Raw genomic sequence first — 18881 nt, 5'->3', positions numbered from 1 at the left:
CTGCCTGAAAACTGTTCTACTCAGATTTCATCAGCTACCTCAAGCGATTCAAATTGCGGCAAAGTGAGAGAAGAGTGGAGCAGAGAAAGCCCTTATGTGCCTTCAAGCAACTAAGGCTGGAAGACCTTCCTTTAACAGACTGCAGGTTAACCACTGAAAGCTGACCCAACACTGCAAATGTATGTAATTCAGACTCTTATGAAACTGGGAGAGGGGTGGAGGAAGCCTGGGAGAGAGTAGAGTTGGAGGAAGGACAGGTTCAAATTCCGCTTACCAAAGAGAGGAAAAGTCCATTATTTGTTTCTTAAAGTTCCCTCCCTCCAGTTAACACAACGCTAGAATGTTTACAAGTCTCAAAGAGTTGGTTTAGTTAACGCCAGCACAGCCTTGCTTTTAGGGGGTAGATGAGCTAACGGCGTCAACTCTTGCACCAGCCTTTAGAATTATGCAAAAAAACTCCCAGGGAAGTTTTCCACATTATCTCAATAACTTCATTACCCGATAATGTCTGCACCCCAACTTGTTCTTCTGGGCAAAGGTGCTGATCGTGTTTTAACTGACGTACTCTGCCCTGAGCCCATCGCGGGAAGGGCAGAATAGAAATATAATGAAATAAAATAATAATAATAATAAATAATAATAATAATAATAATAAAATAATGATTCCAAAACTGGAACACTTTTGAAATTTTCAGAAAGCTGAATGAAAGGTTCTGCATTTTTATCTCTTCTAATAAGAGTACTTTATACGAGAATCTGTTGCTTAGCGGTTGAGTACATTTGTATCCTACCAGTCAAGAAACTCAGCACCTTACAATTTCAAATTTGAAACATAAAACAGCAAATGGTAGCAAATTGGCCCAGGAGACTGGTTGTCATTTCAGTAGTTGATAGTATGAACGGTATCTCTCTTGCTTTCACTTCAGGGCACACATTTTAAAGCACCCCACCTCACTAATTCTCTCTCAGCCAGGAGGCAACCAACCTCAGAGGGTGCAAAAGCCGTTCCTAGTCAGCAATTGTTGTTTTTGTACAGTCAGTTATGAGTAAAAATATTTCCTCTCTGTTAAGGGAGTGTTTGTGTTGGCAGCAAAACAATTCTTCCCTTGAGGTAGCATGGACTTGCTTCCATATCTATTACATTTTGCTTAAACCTTTTTATTATGAAAATTATGTTTTCTGCTTCTCCGTTGATTCTCACAAGAACCCAGCGAGGCAAGCCAGGTGAGTCTGAGGGCCAAGCTACACATGACGAATGACACTTGAACGGCAAGTGTATTTCTCCCTGTTCACTTGCCCTCCACTAAATCCACTTGCCGTTCAAGTGTCATTCGTCATGTGTAGCTTGGCCCTGAGAAAAGGTGTGAGTCACTCAGTGAGCTTCATGGTTAAGAGATCATTTAAACCCACGTCTCCACAGACCAACTCCACAGACCTCTCTGGCATATTAGCAAACATCTTGAATGTGGCATAATACCTGTTTGCACACTGGTATCTTTCCCAAACCATCAGAAAAAAGTCAACAATAATTGAATTGCTCTCATTAGGACTAATTAAAGTGTCGCAATACAGCCAGGAAGGTACATTGCTGAGAAAACATCCTCAAACTACACTAACGGAAAGTAGGGGTGATCTTATGATTCTGGGCCCTGGGCAAAAGTCCAGAATGGGGCTCCAGGATCACAGTCACCTAGAGATCCCAGTGGAGGGAAGGGCATCTCTCATCACCACTCCTCCACGCCACCCCTCTCCACCACTCACCTGGCTGGCAAAGGGAAAAGGCAGAGGAACAAACCTCCTAGGCACACTCCCAGGGCAACACAACAACGACACCCCCCTAAGTGACATCATTGTGCCACCTTGGGGAGCGCTTCCACCTTTTGTAGCCAGCCAATTTGGGCCCCAAGCGGGCCAGATTTGGCCTCTTTGGGCCAAAATGCTCCTGTCCCTGTGTGATGATGTCCCAGAAGTGATGTCATTGTGCCACCCTGGGAGCGCACACACGCAAAGTGCACTCACAAAGACATCCACAAAGGTAAGTGGCAGGTTCCCCCTTCTGCTGGGAGGGTAAGGGGACCTTTCTCCTGAAAGAAAAACAAAAATCTCGAATGCCTGAACCAAGATCAGTCTTCACCGTCCTTTCTTCCTAGGCTGTAGCGCAAGGTTCGTTTTTTCTTCCCCAGTCTGTTTGGTCTGTTTGGTTTTTTCTTGGTCTGTTTCATTTTTTCTTCCCCAGTCTGTTTCCCCAGAGCCAGTTTGGTGTAGTGGTTAAGAGCGCGGGACTCTAATCTGGAGAGCTGGGTTTGATTCCCCAACTCCTCCACTTGAAGCCAGCTGGGTGACCTTGGGCCAGTCACAGCTCTCTGGAGCCGTGATTGTTGTGGGGTAATAATAACATGCTTTGTAAACCACTCTGAGTGGGCATTAAGTTGTCCTGAAGGGCGGTATATAAATCGAATGTTGTTGTTGTTGTTGTTGTTGTTGTTGTTGTTGTTGTTGTTGTTGTTGTTGTTGTTGTTGTTGTTGTTGTTGTTGTTGTTGTTGGGCTGTCTTTAGAGCAGTCTTGGGGCAACAGGAGTCGTAATATTTATTGGAGACAGAGATGGGTTTTTTTCTGAAATGACAGAAATAGACCACATCCAGGGTTCCCCTTCTGCACGTCTAAACATCAGTACTGATCAGTCATTTTCTTCCCTGCAGCTTTGAGCCATGTGGTTCTTCCTGGCTGCCCTGCTGGGCCTCTACTTCCTTCGCCGATGGTACCGGGAGAGACAGACTGTAGAGAACCTGACACAGAAATACGTCTTCATCACCGGCTGCGACTCTGGCTTTGGGAACCAGCTTGCCAGGCAGCTGGATCTGAAGGGCATGAGGGTCTTGGCGGGATGCCTCACCCAGCAGGGGGCTGAGGACCTGGAGAAGGCTACCTCTGACCGCTTGAAAACCACCATCCTGGACGTGACCAGCACAGAGAGCGTTGCTGCGGCGGCCGAGTGGGTGAAAGAATGCGTGGGAGACAAAGGTAACCAAACCGTTGTTTTGTAGCTATGCTGTGTATAAGGTCAACAACATGATGGACTTACTTCAGATATTCCTGGAAGCAAGTAGGGAAGCCAACTGAAGAGCAGGGGCGTGGGGAAGGGGGTCTGTGAACATAGCAGGGAAAACTTTGGACAGCATGAGGATAAACGCTATCGCCTGCTAATGGATGCAGTTGAAGCTGCTTCGAAAGGCACAGGAGTCACAGGAGCTAGTCACAAAATTGGCAACATGCAGAATTGGATCGAAGGTGATGTAACTTCATGTGCTCCTATATGCCAGTGCATGTATGGGCTTATGTCTATGGCACAGAAAAGAAAACACAGCACAAGCTTTATTTGCTTCGTGTACGCCTTTGTTCCCTTCCCCATTGCGTATCCTTCTCATCGGTCATTGAGACTACTCCCTCAGGCAGAGGTAGGCCTGGGGCCAGGATTGCGATCCATTAACAATGGTTGGAAATGTGGGACATTGAGAACCAAGCTAGGGGCATACAGCCTTGCTCAACATGAAGCCAGTTAGAAATCTGAGGGTCGGGCTTAGGTATACCAGCACTCTTAATAGATAATTCAGTCATTCCGTGCCTATCAGTAGGGAACTGAAATGGGCCATCCACAGAGCAAGTGGTGGTTTCTCTAAACTCAAGAGATGCTCCTGATATGTAGAAAAGTATGTTTTCCGATTTTTAAAAAGGCTTTGTAGGTGCAAAAATTGACCCAGTGAACAATGGCTGATTCCGCACACGTTGGATAATGCACTTTCAATGCACTTTATCAGTGAGGTGGATTTTTTGTTCCGCACATGAAAAAATCCGTTCCAAATGACCTATAAAGAGGATTGAAAGTGCATTATCCAATGTGTGCGGAATCACTCAATAAGTAAGCTCACTGTACCCATAGAATGTTGGGGGCAGTTGTGCATGAGTGAAGGAGTGGAAGGAAAGAGGTAAAAGAAGTTGGCATTATAAGATTCTGTGGGGTGAGATTAGGGTTTGGGTTATACTATATGAGCTTTGTATCCACTGACTACTGGCGGGAAACGGGGGAGGCAGCATTGCCCAACACAATGACCTCGCTTAGGCAAGACTAGAAACTGTGATGTCATTGCACCAGGGGTGATACTCTAGCATTTGCCCCAAACTCTATGGTTTAACCGCCTATTTTGCCTCACCATTTCACCTGCCATTTTCCATCTGCTGCCTAGCTGAGTGATGGTGGATAGTGACAGCAGGAATGGGAAGGTCTCCCATCACCAGCAGACAGCTGGCACCCCTACCACTGACCTTAATTCCCTGTTCCTTTCATTTCAGGAGCCACGTGCTATTTGATGTAAGGCCTTTGAACCGCAATGAGTTCTGATGGGGGGATTAATTTAGAACCAAAAGAAAAGCATTTTCTCTTACCTTTAATTAATTACACACTCCATAATTAGGCATTGCTGTAAATAGGGGAGGAAACCTTAACAATTTAAAGTATTCTGCAATGGTTATAGGTTTTGGGAGCATAAACCATGAGGGGTGAAGCCTCAACCAGGCTTTCTTTTGCCCCAAACTCAGGCATATAGCATGAGGGAGGAGAAAGAGAAATCCCCTTCCCCTTTCTTGTAAAAGTGTAATAAAGGGTGAAATGTGCAGCTGCTGATTCACTGCGTCCCAAACCTCAATCAAGGCTATTTCTGAGGAGTTGCTCAGAAGTGTCCTTCTGTTGCAGAACTTGGAGTAATTTCCTTATCATCCCATCTCCTCCAAAGCCCCCACCTCGTAAGATCAAATGGAGACCACAAAGAGAAAAGTCCCCATAAGAAGCTCTCTAAACATAAAACATCCATATTATATAAATATCTTGGGGGTTTTTTCCCACAGGGCTCTGGGGCTTGGTAAACAATGCTGGCATAGCTATGCCAATGGTACCCAACGAATGGCTTGCTAAGAAGGACTTTGAAAAGATCATAAACGTCAACCTCCTTGGGTTGATTGACGTGACCCTGCATATGTTGCCCTTGGTGAGAAGAGCCAGAGGGCGGGTTGTCAACATATCCAGTGTGTTGGGACGGTTGGCGATCTTTGGAGGAGGCTACAGCCCAGCCAAGTATGGTGTGGAAGGTTTCTCTGACAACCTCAGGTAATACTCCAGCTCTTCTGGTGGTGTTCTCTTTTTACCTTCTTATGTGACACGGATCTCTCTCCTGAACAAGCAACTGGAGACAAAGGCCTAGAAGCCATGAGGTATTCTGAATTAGATGCCTGCATGGTTGCTGTCCAGAAGTGTATGAGACACTTCCAGAATTAAAAGCTGGTGTTTCCACAGCTGAGACGCAAATGCCTGGCCTCGCCTTTTTATTAACATGACATCTTTTCAATGTCAAACTACTCAGTCGGAACATATCTAGATGGGCAAACAGTACCCAATAGCCTAGTCTACACAGTCCCTGTCCCTTAGCAAGGTATTTCTTTCAGCTGTTTCTTATGACATAAGCCTATGAACTGAGTAGAAAGCCTCTTCTGAATAATTCAGTCTTGCATAGTTTCTGGAAAGCCAGGAGAGTGTGAGCTTTCCTGACCTCCTCAGGCAGGCTGTTCCACAAGGTTGGGGGGGGGGGCACCACAGAGAAAGTGAGTGCACAAGAAATTGTTGGTTTAGCCCAACTGCAGAGTGGTATCTGTAGAAGGCCTTGTTCAGATGAATGAAGCTGCTTTGGCAGAACATAGGAAAAGAGGCGATTTCACAGATATAAGGAGCCTAGGCCATGAAGGGCTTTGCATGTTCAGTCATGACCTTGAATTGAGCCTGGTAACTGATGGGTAGCCAATGTGTTAGGCTGAAGATGGCTCCCCCTGTGTCCCTCCCAAATTGGACGCAAAGGGCTAGAGTAGACAAGAGTGATGTATAGCAACTTTTATTGCATAGGAAAGGCAATGCAATTTGATGCCGGAAAAAATGGTTCCCTCTGCTCCTTCCCTGCGTCATGAAGTTCTCTATACCCTTCATGACATCAGTGCAATTAATTATAACATGATTGGTTGACAGTTATTGCACAGTGAGAAATATAGCATGCACGTGCGACTTTTAAGGTGCAGAGACAGCTTCTGTTACAACATGCATGTGTGGCCCTATACAGTCAGCTATTGTTTAAGCTTGTTACCTTTTAAGCATTCTTTCTACATACGTCTGGTACAGAACGCCTGCTTGTATGTTATCTCTAAGACAGGGCCAGGAATTCCTGCTGTCAGCGTTACTAAACACAAATTCTCAGAGCAAGTAATTGTAAACTGCTTATAGTAAAGAAATACTGTTTGTTAGGGCTATCAGCACCTAATTGATTGTTAATGTTAGCTGAGCTTGGCTGTGGTATCAAATGATGTCTCAGCAGAATGGGTGAGGGATATGCATGCACCATTTAGTTTATGAAAGTAAGAGCTGCAGCATTTTGCACTAGCTGGAATAGAAAACATATACTCAGGGCTTTTTTTCAGCTGGAACACGGCGGAATGGAGTTTCGGAACCTCTTGAAAATGGACACATGGCTGGTGGCCCCACCTCCTGATCTCCAGACAGAACGGCGCGGAGGGCAATCTAAACTCCCCTCTGTCTGGAGATCAGGGGGCAAGGCCACCAGCCACGTGACCATTTTCGCACAGAGCGATTTAAACTTTTAAAAACTCCCCCCCCTTGTTCCAGCTGACCCAAAGTGATGTCATTGGTCCTGGGAGCGTGCACGCATTTTGCGTGTGCACATGTGGTACCAGGGGCACCACCTCCTGCCAAGAGTTGCCCCCTGTGCTGGCAACCCACTGAGTTCCACCACCTCTTTTCCCAGAAAGAAAGCCCTGCATATACTGAATAAGGGACTTCTTTCTTGACTTACATTCAAAGTCATTATGCTGTAATCTCCTTTTGTATTCTTGCATTCATAGAAGTTGCACGTTCTAACTTGAGGGACACCATTTCTAAGCAAAGGAGTCTGGAGACAGAGGGTTGTTCCATTCATGGAGGCAGAAAATCCTATAATGCCACAGAAACACTCAGTATCGGCAGGATTATTATGGATCATTTCTTGATATTTTGGTTCCAATTCAGGCGGGAGCTTCATGACTTTGGGGTCCAACTCAGCATTATTGAGCCCGGTGGTTTCTCTACTCTCGTCTTTAACAAGATAGAAGAAAGTTTCCAGAAGGTGTGGGATCAGCTGTCTTCTGACATCAAAGAAGCCTATTCACAGCCATACTTTGAGAACTGTAAGTAAAAAGGGGCAAATTTTTGTGTGATTCGCACAGGGGACCCTGTGTATTTATGGACATGTGTCTGTGTGTGAGTGAGAAATTAATGGAGAGAAGGAAAGGAGGAAAGCACGGAGGGCAAGAAATTCCATTTCAACAATAGTACTTCTGAACCATCAAGGAAGATTCCAGGTTAGAGCCTTTTAAGATAGAAATTTTAGTGAAATGTTCAGAATGTTTTCCGTCGAGTTTACAGAAATTGCAGATTGTCTCTGGCCATTTCCACACTACTCACCTTCTTCCGGAATACTGCGGAACGTGGCGAAAAAAACACGGCAGATAGCATCTTCTCGCACGAGTTTTGCACGATGTCACGCCAAACTCGCGCAAGAAGACGCTATCTTCCATGGTTTTTTTACCACGTTCCGCCGCATTTCAGAAGAAGGTGGGTAGTGTGGAAACGGCCTCTGCTATGTTGCTAACTTGTTCCCCTGTGTTTCATGTTTGGTACATACAGACTGCAGAATATTTCAAGATATCCTGAACAGTTTCAGCTCCGACTTCTACCTGGTCACTGACTGCATAGAACATGCACTGCTGTCCCGTTACCCCCGAACTCGCTACTCTGCAGGCCAAGATACTAAGTTCTTCATACCTGTCTCTTACCTACCAACTTCAGTGGCAGACTATGTGTTAAGAAGGTATTACCCTAAACTAAAACGGACAGCATAGATAATTTTGTGTAAACAGCTTTACCATCCAAAAAAGCCAATAGGCTGTAGACAGGGCATAACAGTCATTGTAGCACTATGAATATTTTTACGGAAAATTAATTTTTTATTTCAAATGTTACCAATCAACATAAAAGATAAGACATTGAAAAGATGGCAAAGACAGATAAATCAATTCATTTGGGATGGCAAAAAACGAAGAATATGATTTAAGGTAAAGGTAAAGGTAGTCCCCTGTGCAAGCACCGAGTCATTACTGACCCATGGGGGGACGTCGCATCACGACGTTTTCTTGGCTGACTTTTTACGGGGTGGTTTGCCATTGCCTTCCCCAGTCATCTATACTTTTTACCCCCAGGTACTACGAGATTTAAAAAGAAGAGGTGGTCTGGTGCTACCAAACATTAAGTTATATTATCAAGCAGCTGGTTTGGTTTGGATTACAGATTGGATTAAAAACCCAAAGGATAGATTAATATGATTAGAATATGAAGTGGCTGATTTGTCTGAAGGGCTGCATAATTACCTTTGGGTGAAAAGAAGAACAAGGACACAACATAAAAGCCATGTAATAAGAGACAGTTTGATACAAATTTGGGACTCCGTAAGAATGAGGATAAATCCTCCGATATCACCAATATTGTCACCAATCATTGCCTTTTGTGATAAGAACCTGGGAAAAATCAATTACTTTATAATTTATCAAGATATGATAAATTCTCAAGGAAAGATAAAATCATGGCAAGAAATTAGTGACGAAGGAAAAAAGAAATACAATGGCTGTGATATACCTTCAGAAGGTCTCCAGATTAAAGGGAGCTCTTAAGGATCATAGAAACCAACAGAGAAATTTGATGGATTTTGAGAAGATAATCATGCAGGGAATCATATCTTAGGCCAAATCTACAAACTTTTGCTCCAATATGACACAGAAACAGAGCAAGTTAAAAGCTGTATGCTAAAAATGGATGCAAAATTTGGAAGAAGAAATAACATTCCAACAGTGGGGAAATTTATACTTTAAGGGCATAAAATTTACAGTAAACCAAATACTAAGAGAATATCTTTTGATGGTCTATCACCTCAAAAGTCATTGAAAAATAGATAAGTATATAGTGACATTTTGGAAATTTAAGGAAGCAGGCGGTTCCTTCTTTCACATATGGTGGACATGTGAAAAAACTAAAAATATTTGAAAAGATATACACACTGAGATTCAGAAGATCTTAAAAATTGGTTTTGCTATGAAACCGCAGATTATGTTGTTGGGAATAATACCAGATAATATTGACAGAACACTACATGAATTACTTAGGTATCTGTAGACGGAGGCAAAAGTGGTAACGGTAAGCAAATGGAAAAAAGAAGAATGCCCAACCGGGGAAATCTGGAAAGACAAAATGTCAAAATATGCGGGAATGGCAAAATTGATGAGTAATATAAACAGAAGGCAGATTAAAGAATTTGCTTACAACAGATAAAATTGAGAAAGATAGGAATAAGGTGTATTAGTCCTGTAAATCTGAATATGTGATACGTTCTTTAACTTGACTGCAAGCTAATGAGTTGACTTAATTGGTAGAATAGAATGTATGATAGATAACACTGAAATATTGTTTAAAAATCAGCTTGTTATTGTTAAGAAATATGTAAGTAAAAGGTAATGATAAAATAGGGGTAACAATGACTTTTTCATTCTTTAAGATTGGGAGTAGAAATAGGTTTGAATTCTGCATGTGTTGTTTATTTAAAAATATATACCTTAAATAATCTCAATATTATTCTAACATTTTTAAAGGTTACAATAATTAGTTGCATAAAGACAACTGATAGAATAAAGTGCATGATAGAGAACACTGAACTATTGTTAAGAAGTCTGCATTGTTATTGTTAAGAAATATATAAGTAAAAACTAATGAGTGACAAGATATTTTTCTCTTTTGGCCAGTTTGGTGTAGTGGTTAAGAGCGTGGGACTCTAATCTGGAGAGCCAGGTTTGATTCCCTACTCCTCCACTTGAAGCCAGCTGGGTGACCTTGGGCTAGTCACGGCTCTCTGGAGCTCTCTCAGCCCCACCCACCTCACAAGGTGATTGTTGTGGGGATAATAATGACATACTTTGTAAACCGCTCTGAGTGGGTGTTAAGTCATCCTGAAGGGCGGTATATAAATCTAATGTTATTATTATTATTATTTTTAAAAAAGATAAGTAGAAAAAGGTTTGAATTCTACATGTATCATTTACTTGAAAATATATACCTTAAATAGTCTCAAATATCATTCTAATATTTTAAAGGTTGTGATTTGTGTACTCTATACTTTGATAATCCTTGTAGCACGCTGCTTTTTATTAGTTTTTCTTGTCCCCTTCCTTTGTTCCCCTTTTTTCTGTATCCCCTTTTCTGCTTTAATAAAAAATAAAAATACAAAAAAAATAGTCATTGTAACACCAAATATCATAATCGCACTAGGATTTAATGGTTACAGGACAGGTTTTTATTGTTGCTTTGATTTCTTAGCCCTCGGTTCATACAACTTTGTCCTTATTTTCTAGTCCTGTGGTCTAGAAATAAATCAGATGGAAGGGGTCATCAGTGGAGTGTACATGCAATTAATAAACAGATCCATTTTTTTCAAAGCTTGTGATATCTCGGGCATACTTCTTTCTGAATTAAAGTTGGAGGCGTACTTGAAAGGAACTAACTAAGACTGGGGAACAGGGAATCAATATGCAGCCTTAGTTCTCTTTTGTCTCTGCATGGTTCACTCTCATTTACTATCTTTGCAACAAGTTAAGTTAATACACTTGCATTGGTTTCTCTTGCTAAAAAGAGGGCACCTTCCCAGACCCGGCTAGAGTCTGTTGAGGATGCTACAGTTAGGAAAATAGCCGTTTCTGTACCCCTATATCCATATCATTGTTCTAGGGGTTGAACAATTGCTGCTACTGTGCTTTGGTTTCATTTTGCAAATCCTATAATCATCACTTTTGTTTCTCCCTCTCAGCCCGAGAGCACAGCTGTGTTATCTTTCTTTGAAGCTCACCGAAATGACCTTGCACTGTCTGAAATGTTGCCGTTTCTTTTATGCCTCTTTCTGTCCTGTCTAGCCGATGTATAAACTCCAGCAGAAGTTCCCAGACTTCTTCCCGCACAAACTTGTGGTTTGGGGAGGAGGGCAGTGATGATTGAGTATTTAGAGCTGTACCTTTCTCAAGTGTCTATTCCTATCAAGGAAGAGTGTACTGCTTGGATGCTTTCTTGCTTCTGAGTAATTCTATGGACATATATATGGAAACAATCTGATTTCTGAATAAAAACCATTTCACCAAGAACCTGTGTCTTGCTGCAATGGTCCAGGGATATGTCTACTATTTCATGTCATCCATAGCCTGACAGTTAGAAACAGGCCAATCAGTAGAATACAACGTTCCATTTCATGGAGGTGAACAAAGTATATAAACTTCCCAGATTTGGGGGAGGGGGGGTGGGAACCTGCATACTAATGTCATATCTAACATCTGTCATACTGACTTATCAAACACTTCACAGAGGAGGGGACAGAGTCCACGGAGTATTTCCCCAATCTGAAACTGTAGCACTTCCTTCTGCGTACCAAAAAGGATTGTGTACAGAAATACCATAGAATCTGGTTAAATTCTTCCTTGGCTGAAGTTTTGAATTGGTGCCCTGCCCTCCCACCACCACCACCCCCTTTGTGATTAGACCAAAAAGGGGACTAACCAGTTGGGGAATGCACGGGAAAAATTATCAATTTAATCCTGTATCATAATGGCCTCCCGCTAGGAACTTTAAATACCTTGGGGTAACTTTTCGTGAAACCTTATCTTGGAAGGCCCGCTTGATGGTCACAAGAATCACAGTGTTGCTGATCTGAAATTTTATGGTACTAAGGGTGGCTTCTTGATTGATCCAGTTCTGAGGATGTACCAGGGCAAGGCCATCCCACCATTTTTGTACAGAGCAGAGGTTTGGGGCTGGAAAGGGGCTCACAGAATCACTGACAGGTTACATTGCAGCTGGGAGGCGAGGCTGGGACAAAGGGTGAGCCACCTGGTGGAAGCAGCGAGGAGGAAAAGCGAGTTGTGCCAACTGCCCCTCATAGTTGTTGCTGCCATTCCTGGATGACAGCAGGGGAGGAGAGGCAGGCGTTTTTCTCTCCCTCCCTCTCTAGGTGTCAGCTGCTGTTGAGGATTCTTGTCGCAACTTGATGGGGCAGTTTTGGGGCACAGGGCCCAAGCCACAGTACTGTGCATAAGTCAATTCCTGTTGGGCTTCTCTCCTTGCTCTGATCCTTCCTCTGTATTTGGCTTCTCCCTCTGGCCTGCTTCATTCTTCCTTCCTGGAACCTTCTCCTTGAGCTGCTTTCTCCCTCCACCCTCTTTCTCCCGGGTTTCTCTGGGCCACTTCTTGTGAGCCCCAGGCTTCACTCTGCCATACAGGCTCCACAAGATGCCCACCGCGGGTAGCTGGAGCCATGGTGGCTGGCCTCCCTGCAGCCCTAGCCCAGTTCCTTGCTGCTCTGCAGGAGCAGCTCTGAGCTTCAGCTCTTCTGGTTACTGCCCAGGTGATAAACTTTACCTGAGACAGTTGGCCAGCCAGGCGCTAGGGATGGAGCGCCCCTCAGATGCCAGTCCACCACAAGAAGACAAAGTAAGGCGTCACATAACTGCATGTATGAATGACTATATGAATGACTATATATCATGGGACACAGGTCTGCTTTAAAGGGAGATTTTTTTTTAAAAACTTCACTTCTTCAATAACATCCTCATTGTCAAACAGCATATGACTGTATTCTCTCTTCCTTGCTCTTCAAACTCCTCAGTGTAACACAAAACAGGACAACACAGTATTTGACCTCTGAAAAGTGTAGAGTCGAAAACGGACACCCGATTCTGAAACCGTCTTGTGATTTTTCCTGCAAGGGAGGGAGGGGGTCCACTTCTTGGAAGGGTTGCTGGAATGTGTGTCCTGAGCTGACTCTTCAAAATAAAGGTACCTTAACCAGCTTTCATTAATCCGTGTAATTTAACGCATTCTAGAGAAGAAGAAATAATTATAAGCAACACTTGAAGAAATATTCTTATCCTTTCAGTCTGTAAATATGTTGCTAAAAGAATCCGGAGGGAGGGTGATTTCCTTGGCATACTTGGGACACTTGACATACAGGGATGTCCAAGTGTCCCAAGCAGTTTAGCAGAATGGAATACAGGGTCTTTCTCGAAAGCTCTGAGTTTTGTAACACAGCTGCTATTGGTAGCACAAGGTTCTATTTTTATTACACCTCTTCCACAGCCTGGGCCCATTGGACTGGGTTTGTACACCACCACAATAAACTACTAGACACAAGGCAGAGCTTTCCCATCTTCACCTTTATCACAGCAGCCTCTCTGTTGAGTGCCAAAAAGGCAAGGTTGGATGCTGGGGTACCCATATAAAGAAAATGCCACGCAGCCTGGGCAGCTGCAGTGAGGAGGGGAAAGCTGATGGAGTTGCCTCCCTGCCAGTTCTTCCAGCAAGGAGGGGCAGTTTTGCCCATTTCTCCCTCCCAACCACAGCTGCCCACATTGCATGGCTTTTTATTTAAGCCCCTGATCACGCACCATCACCTCTTTGACACTTAAAGGGGGACGCTAGAGGAAGCAAAGATGGGGAAGAGCTACTCTGCCACTGCCTCCTGCTGATAGCACATAGGAAGTGACCCTAGGTTTTTAATTTTAACCTTAATATTTTATATATCTTCAGTCCATTTAAATCCTCTCTAATGTACTTACTAACATTTAACCCGAAAAACAGGTTTTTGTGGCTTCATTAGTGTTCCCCTCCATCCCAACCTACCTAACATGTTTGCTTCTATTTATAGAGTTCTGTTTAGCACAGAAGTGTTCCAGATTTCCAGATAATGTTATGACCAGCTCTGTTGCTTTCAGTAGAGTGCTTTGAGTTATCATCATTTGGGGGAACCACAATAAAAAGACTGCAAGTCTAGATAAAAATTCAGTAAATAAAAATACAAAATTGCTTTCATCCTTCTTTAAAATGGTATTGATATGTGATAGGTTGCCATCCAACAGTCTGGTAAACTACATATCAGGGTGCACATTCCGTCGAGAGTTATGCATGGTAGATGGCTGAGCCCTGATAAAAGGGTGGCATGTTTGAGGTCTCTTTAGCTGGCTTGGGCAATTTATTAAGAAGTAAGTTGTACTATCTTGATCTTGAATGTGAAAGCTGGACAGTGAAGAAAGCAGACAGGAAGAAAATTGATTCATTTGGAATGTGGTACCGGAGGAGTTCTTTGCAGATACCATGGACAGCCAATAAGACAAGTAAGTGGGTACTAGTTCAAGCTTGAATTCTCCCTAGAAGCTAAAATGACAAAACTGAGGCTATGGTACTTTGGTCACATCATGAGAAGACGAGATTCTCTGGAAAAGTCAATAATGCTAGAGAAAGTGGAAGGTAGTAGGAAAAGAGGAAGACCTAAAACGAGATGGCTTGACTCAATAAAAGAAGCCACATCCTCCAGTTTGCAGGATCTGAGCAAGTCTGTTAATAATAGGACGTTTTGGAGTTCTTTCCTTCATAGGTCGGAGGCAACTTGGCGGCACATGACACACACACAAGTTGTACTAAAATACATGGAACTTGGTTCAAGATTGGGTCACAAGATTTAGAAGCAGTTTTGATCCACAATTCTTCAGGCAAAGTTGCAGAATAGTTTTGTTTAATATCTGACATGAACATTAACTACAATTCTATCATTGACTTGCATCACACACACAAAAAGGCAGATTTTGGTTGGGGTTGAGTTGTCCTTCTAAAAATATTGTGTGCATAGCATCTAATCTAGTTTTGTTTCAGTTACAGAACACAATAGACTTTACCGTTTCTGCAGTCCTTCTTGTTAATAAATTCCACACTGAGATACTCTTCCTTGTATTTTTCATGTGCTAAATGGAATGCAAGTAAGAAATATAAGTAAAAACGTGCAAGTGAGGTTTTTAATTTTTTATCTGCCAAAGCCTCCAGCTAGAACTTTTAGAGTTTCATTGCAATACCTCAGCTGTGGCTCAGTGCAGGAATCATGTTCCAAAATGTCAAACCATGATTTGGAGGATGAATTGCAAATACAGCGATGTCTGAATTGATCCTATGTGACTCATCAAAAGAGCCTGGTAGAATTGTAAATGCTGTTATCTATTCCACATGTCTGCATCTGGTTCATAGCAGTACTGCCTACTAATGTTCAGTTTTTGTTTTCATGTATAAATTAGAGATGGGAACGAACCGGGGGGAGGGGAGAAACAAACTGTGCGGTTTGTGGGTCATCGGGTTTCACGAACCACAAACTGATTGATCGGCGCCAGGCTGTCTGCAATGACGAACAGAAAAACGAACCAAATGAAGCGACCTAAAGTTCATGGCAGTTCGTAAGAAATGAGCTCTGACGAATCGCTGGTTCGTGAACCACAAACCAGCCTGATTTGTGCTGAACTTTGGTTTGTATTTCGGTTTGTGCCTACCTCTAGTATAGATTCTTTGTCTATAAAGGAATATGAGGCTTGAATAGATCCAGGAGCAACATGGTTTCTGTGTCAATATAATAGTGCCTGTTACTTTCTACTTTCCCCCAACACTTTTGTTTTATCTGCTAATTATCTATTTGCATGCTGCCAGACTATCCTATTCAACAACATCCCAATTTTTAAGGAGAAGGTTTTGGTTCACTACTCACAATAAATAATTCAGATTAATAGACCCTGGCTTTCCTTAACATATTTTGGAGGCTTTTTGAGGGGTGGATGTAGTTGGGATGGTTTGCTTTTTTGACAAAATGCACGCACCTTTCATTGTCAAAGTCATACTTACTTGCTTTATACCAAGGAAGGATCCACAGTGGAATTGCTACGGCTAACACAAGCAGCAGCAGCTTTATCAGCAAAAGAGGCACAACGAACACCATTAAATTGCTCTTCTGTTCTGCAAATAGGAGAGAGAGATACTTATAAATATATTTATATAGCGTCCTGTTCAATGTGATCTTCTGGTATTTATACTTTAAAAAAACAATGGCTTTTAATCAGAGATGTACAGTGCCACTTTAAGCAGAGGTACACCCTCCCCCCCGCCTCGCAGTCCATTGAAGTCAATGGACTTAAAAGGGTATAACTCTTCTTAGGATTGTACTGGTAATCCACAAAGACTAGATGAGTGTGTAATTTTTCTGTATTTTGTTTCAGATTTTTTCAAAGGTAACCTATTCTGCTGGGCTCCTTTGCTTTTAATGGACAGATTTCAAATTCTCCACACTTAATATATATATATATATACTTTAAATACAACTGATCCATCTGCAGTTGTAAACTCCTTTGTTAGATGTATTTATTGCTCCCAGATGTAGATGACCTCATTTGCATACAAAATACTCATCGGGTCATTTCTACAGGGGTCAGATACATATCATGAAGCGTGTAAGGATGTACTTTTTCTACCCTCAAAAGGATGGTGGTTGTGGTACTGTAGTAGAGTAATAGAACACATGCTTTGGGCACCAAAATTCCAAAATTTATGGACTGGTATCTGAGGCTATGGTACTTTGGTCACATCGTGAGAAGACAAGATTCTCTGGAAAAGTCAATAATGCTAGCGAAAGCAGAAGGAAGTAGGAAAAGAGGAAGACCTAAAATGAGATGGCTTGACTCAATAAGAGAAGCTGTGTCCTCCAGTTTGCAGGATCTGAGCAAGTCTGTTAATGATAGAACATTTTGGAGGTCTTTCATTCGTAGGGTCACCATAGGTCGGAGGTGACTTAACGGCACATAACACCCACACATTTCCAGTGAAAGGGATCACAGGATTATTCTTCCACAGCCTTTTAGAATGTAGTTTCCCACACAACAGACAGGTCCAAAATTCTCACAGGCTATGAGCACTTCACTTTTCAGGGGCTTGGGTTGGACGGCGCAATCTACTTTTCATAGATTCAGCAAGACTGTACTCCATTGGGACTCAATTCTTCCAGGGAGCAGGAGTCTGGCCCTTCCTGGCAGCAGGAACAGGCAGAATCTGGGGAATGGAGTCTGGTCTGCCACTATGAGGCTAGGGAGAGGCTAGCTGGCATGGGGGTGACCCTAAAGAGGAGAGACTCAGAGCAAGAAGGGCAGTATAGGCTGGAAGGCAAGGCCTGGGGGTGCAGACCAGTTGGGAACACTGAGGGTCAAGCTACACGTGACGAATGACACTTGAACGGCAAGTGTATTTCTCCCTGTTCACTTGCCCTCCACTCAATCCACTTGCCAGGCAAGTGTCTTTTGTCATGTGTAGCTTGGCCCTGAGAAGCTAAGTAACCAGAGATGCTAATGAGGGTGACCCCTCAAGGAAGTCACCTTCCATACCCTGGTGTGAGACTGATGCAAGCGGCCCCATCCCGCCCGGAATACAGACATAAGATTGACAAGGTTCTTGGGAGGGGTGCAAAGACAACCCCTCTTCCCTCTGGCTGTTAATAAAAAGCCCCAAGGCTGTTCCTGTCTCTGTCCACTTCTATGGACTTTGCCAGCCTCTCTCCACAGGGGTTGGTTACACTCTAGAATTGGAAATCTCTCTTGCTTCTGGAAAATGCGCACACTCAATTTGAAATTGAAACTGAGGGCCAAACTACACATGACGAATGACACTTGAACGGCAAGTGTATTTCTCCCTGTTCACTTGCCCTCCACTCAATCCACTTGCCATTCAAGTATCATTTGTCACTTGTAGCTTGGCCCTCAGTCTGTTCACTTGCCATTCGAGTGTCATTCGTCACTTGTAGCTTGGCTCTCAGCTTCTTCTCCCCTCTTGTTCTTGCTTACAGGAAGTAGCACAAGGGCAACAACAGTTTAAAAAACACTGCTGGGGCTATCTAAGGCACTCTTGGTTTCTGCCACCCACCCACACCTTATCAAGTGCCGAAACGGCCACACGCACTGCAACCCTTTCAGCAGTTAAAAAGGCTTGAGGGGAACAAGAGTGTTGTGCTGTGGGGTGGGGGGAGGGGCATGCCATTTTTAAAGTCTGCACCTTTGTGGTGGCCACAAGGACACCATCATATCTAGCTTGGCCCTGATTTGGAACAGAGAAGCTGTGACTGGGGACTTAAGCACATATGCATCATTGCTTATCTCCTTCAAATTCCTCTCCCCTGAAGCTGTTTTTCTTGAAAACAGAGAACAAGCCAAAAACCCATCAAGACGCATTTCTGTATAACATTTAATAGTTCTCAAAATCAGTTCAATTCACTGTAACACAGGGAGGAGGAGGAGGAGGGAAAGAGAGGAATGGAATGAAAATCAGTTTGCCACTTTCCTTTCTAAGCCCCCAAGCAATGTTGAATTCAAGTTTGAACAAGTAGTCCTATACTTTCTGTACAAATATAAACTATTCTAACCAACATATTATGCTCGCTGTTGTAGGTGCAGAGGAAAACTTTTCATCGTTATTTTAACCTTGGAACGATTAATATACTTCAATTGAAAAGAGGGGAAAGTACCATGAAAATAAGCAGTATATATGTATTGTCGAAGGCTTTCACGGCCGGAGAACGATGGTTATTGTGGGTTTTCCGGGCTGTATTGCCGTGGTCTTGGCATTGTAGTTCCTGACGTTTCGCCAGCAGCTGTGGCTGGCATCTTCAGAGGTGTAGCACCAAAAGGTGCTACACCTCTGAAGATGCCAGCCACAGCTGCTGGCGAAACGTCAGGAACTACAATGCCAAGACCACGGCAATACAGCCCGGAAAACCCACAACAACCATAAGCAGTATATACTTTCTGCACAGATATCGATGTTTACAACTTGCTTATATAAACAGAAACAACAATTACTACATTT

The 18881-nt window shown here is 43.0% G+C and overlaps 1 protein-coding gene across 1 annotated transcript; it reads left to right on the top strand.

Moving 5' to 3' along the window:
• Positions 1-11565, top strand: LOC129346101 (retinol dehydrogenase 7-like). The gene is made up of 5 exons (XM_055003377.1): positions 1-179; positions 2701-3022; positions 4901-5159; positions 7116-7273; positions 7773-11565. Exons 2-5 carry the CDS (start codon positions 2710-2712, stop codon positions 7985-7987), a joined length of 945 nt encoding a protein of 314 aa, XP_054859352.1. The 5' UTR covers positions 1-179; positions 2701-2709; the 3' UTR covers positions 7988-11565.
• The last annotated feature ends 7316 nt before the right edge of the window (positions 11566-18881 follow it).

This window comes from Eublepharis macularius, chromosome 19, assembly GCF_028583425.1.
Source record: "Eublepharis macularius isolate TG4126 chromosome 19, MPM_Emac_v1.0, whole genome shotgun sequence".
Taxonomy (NCBI): Eukaryota; Metazoa; Chordata; class Lepidosauria; order Squamata; family Eublepharidae; genus Eublepharis; species Eublepharis macularius.
The sequence above is the reverse complement of the archived record's forward strand: the minus strand, read 5'-3'. Positions and strand labels throughout refer to the sequence as shown.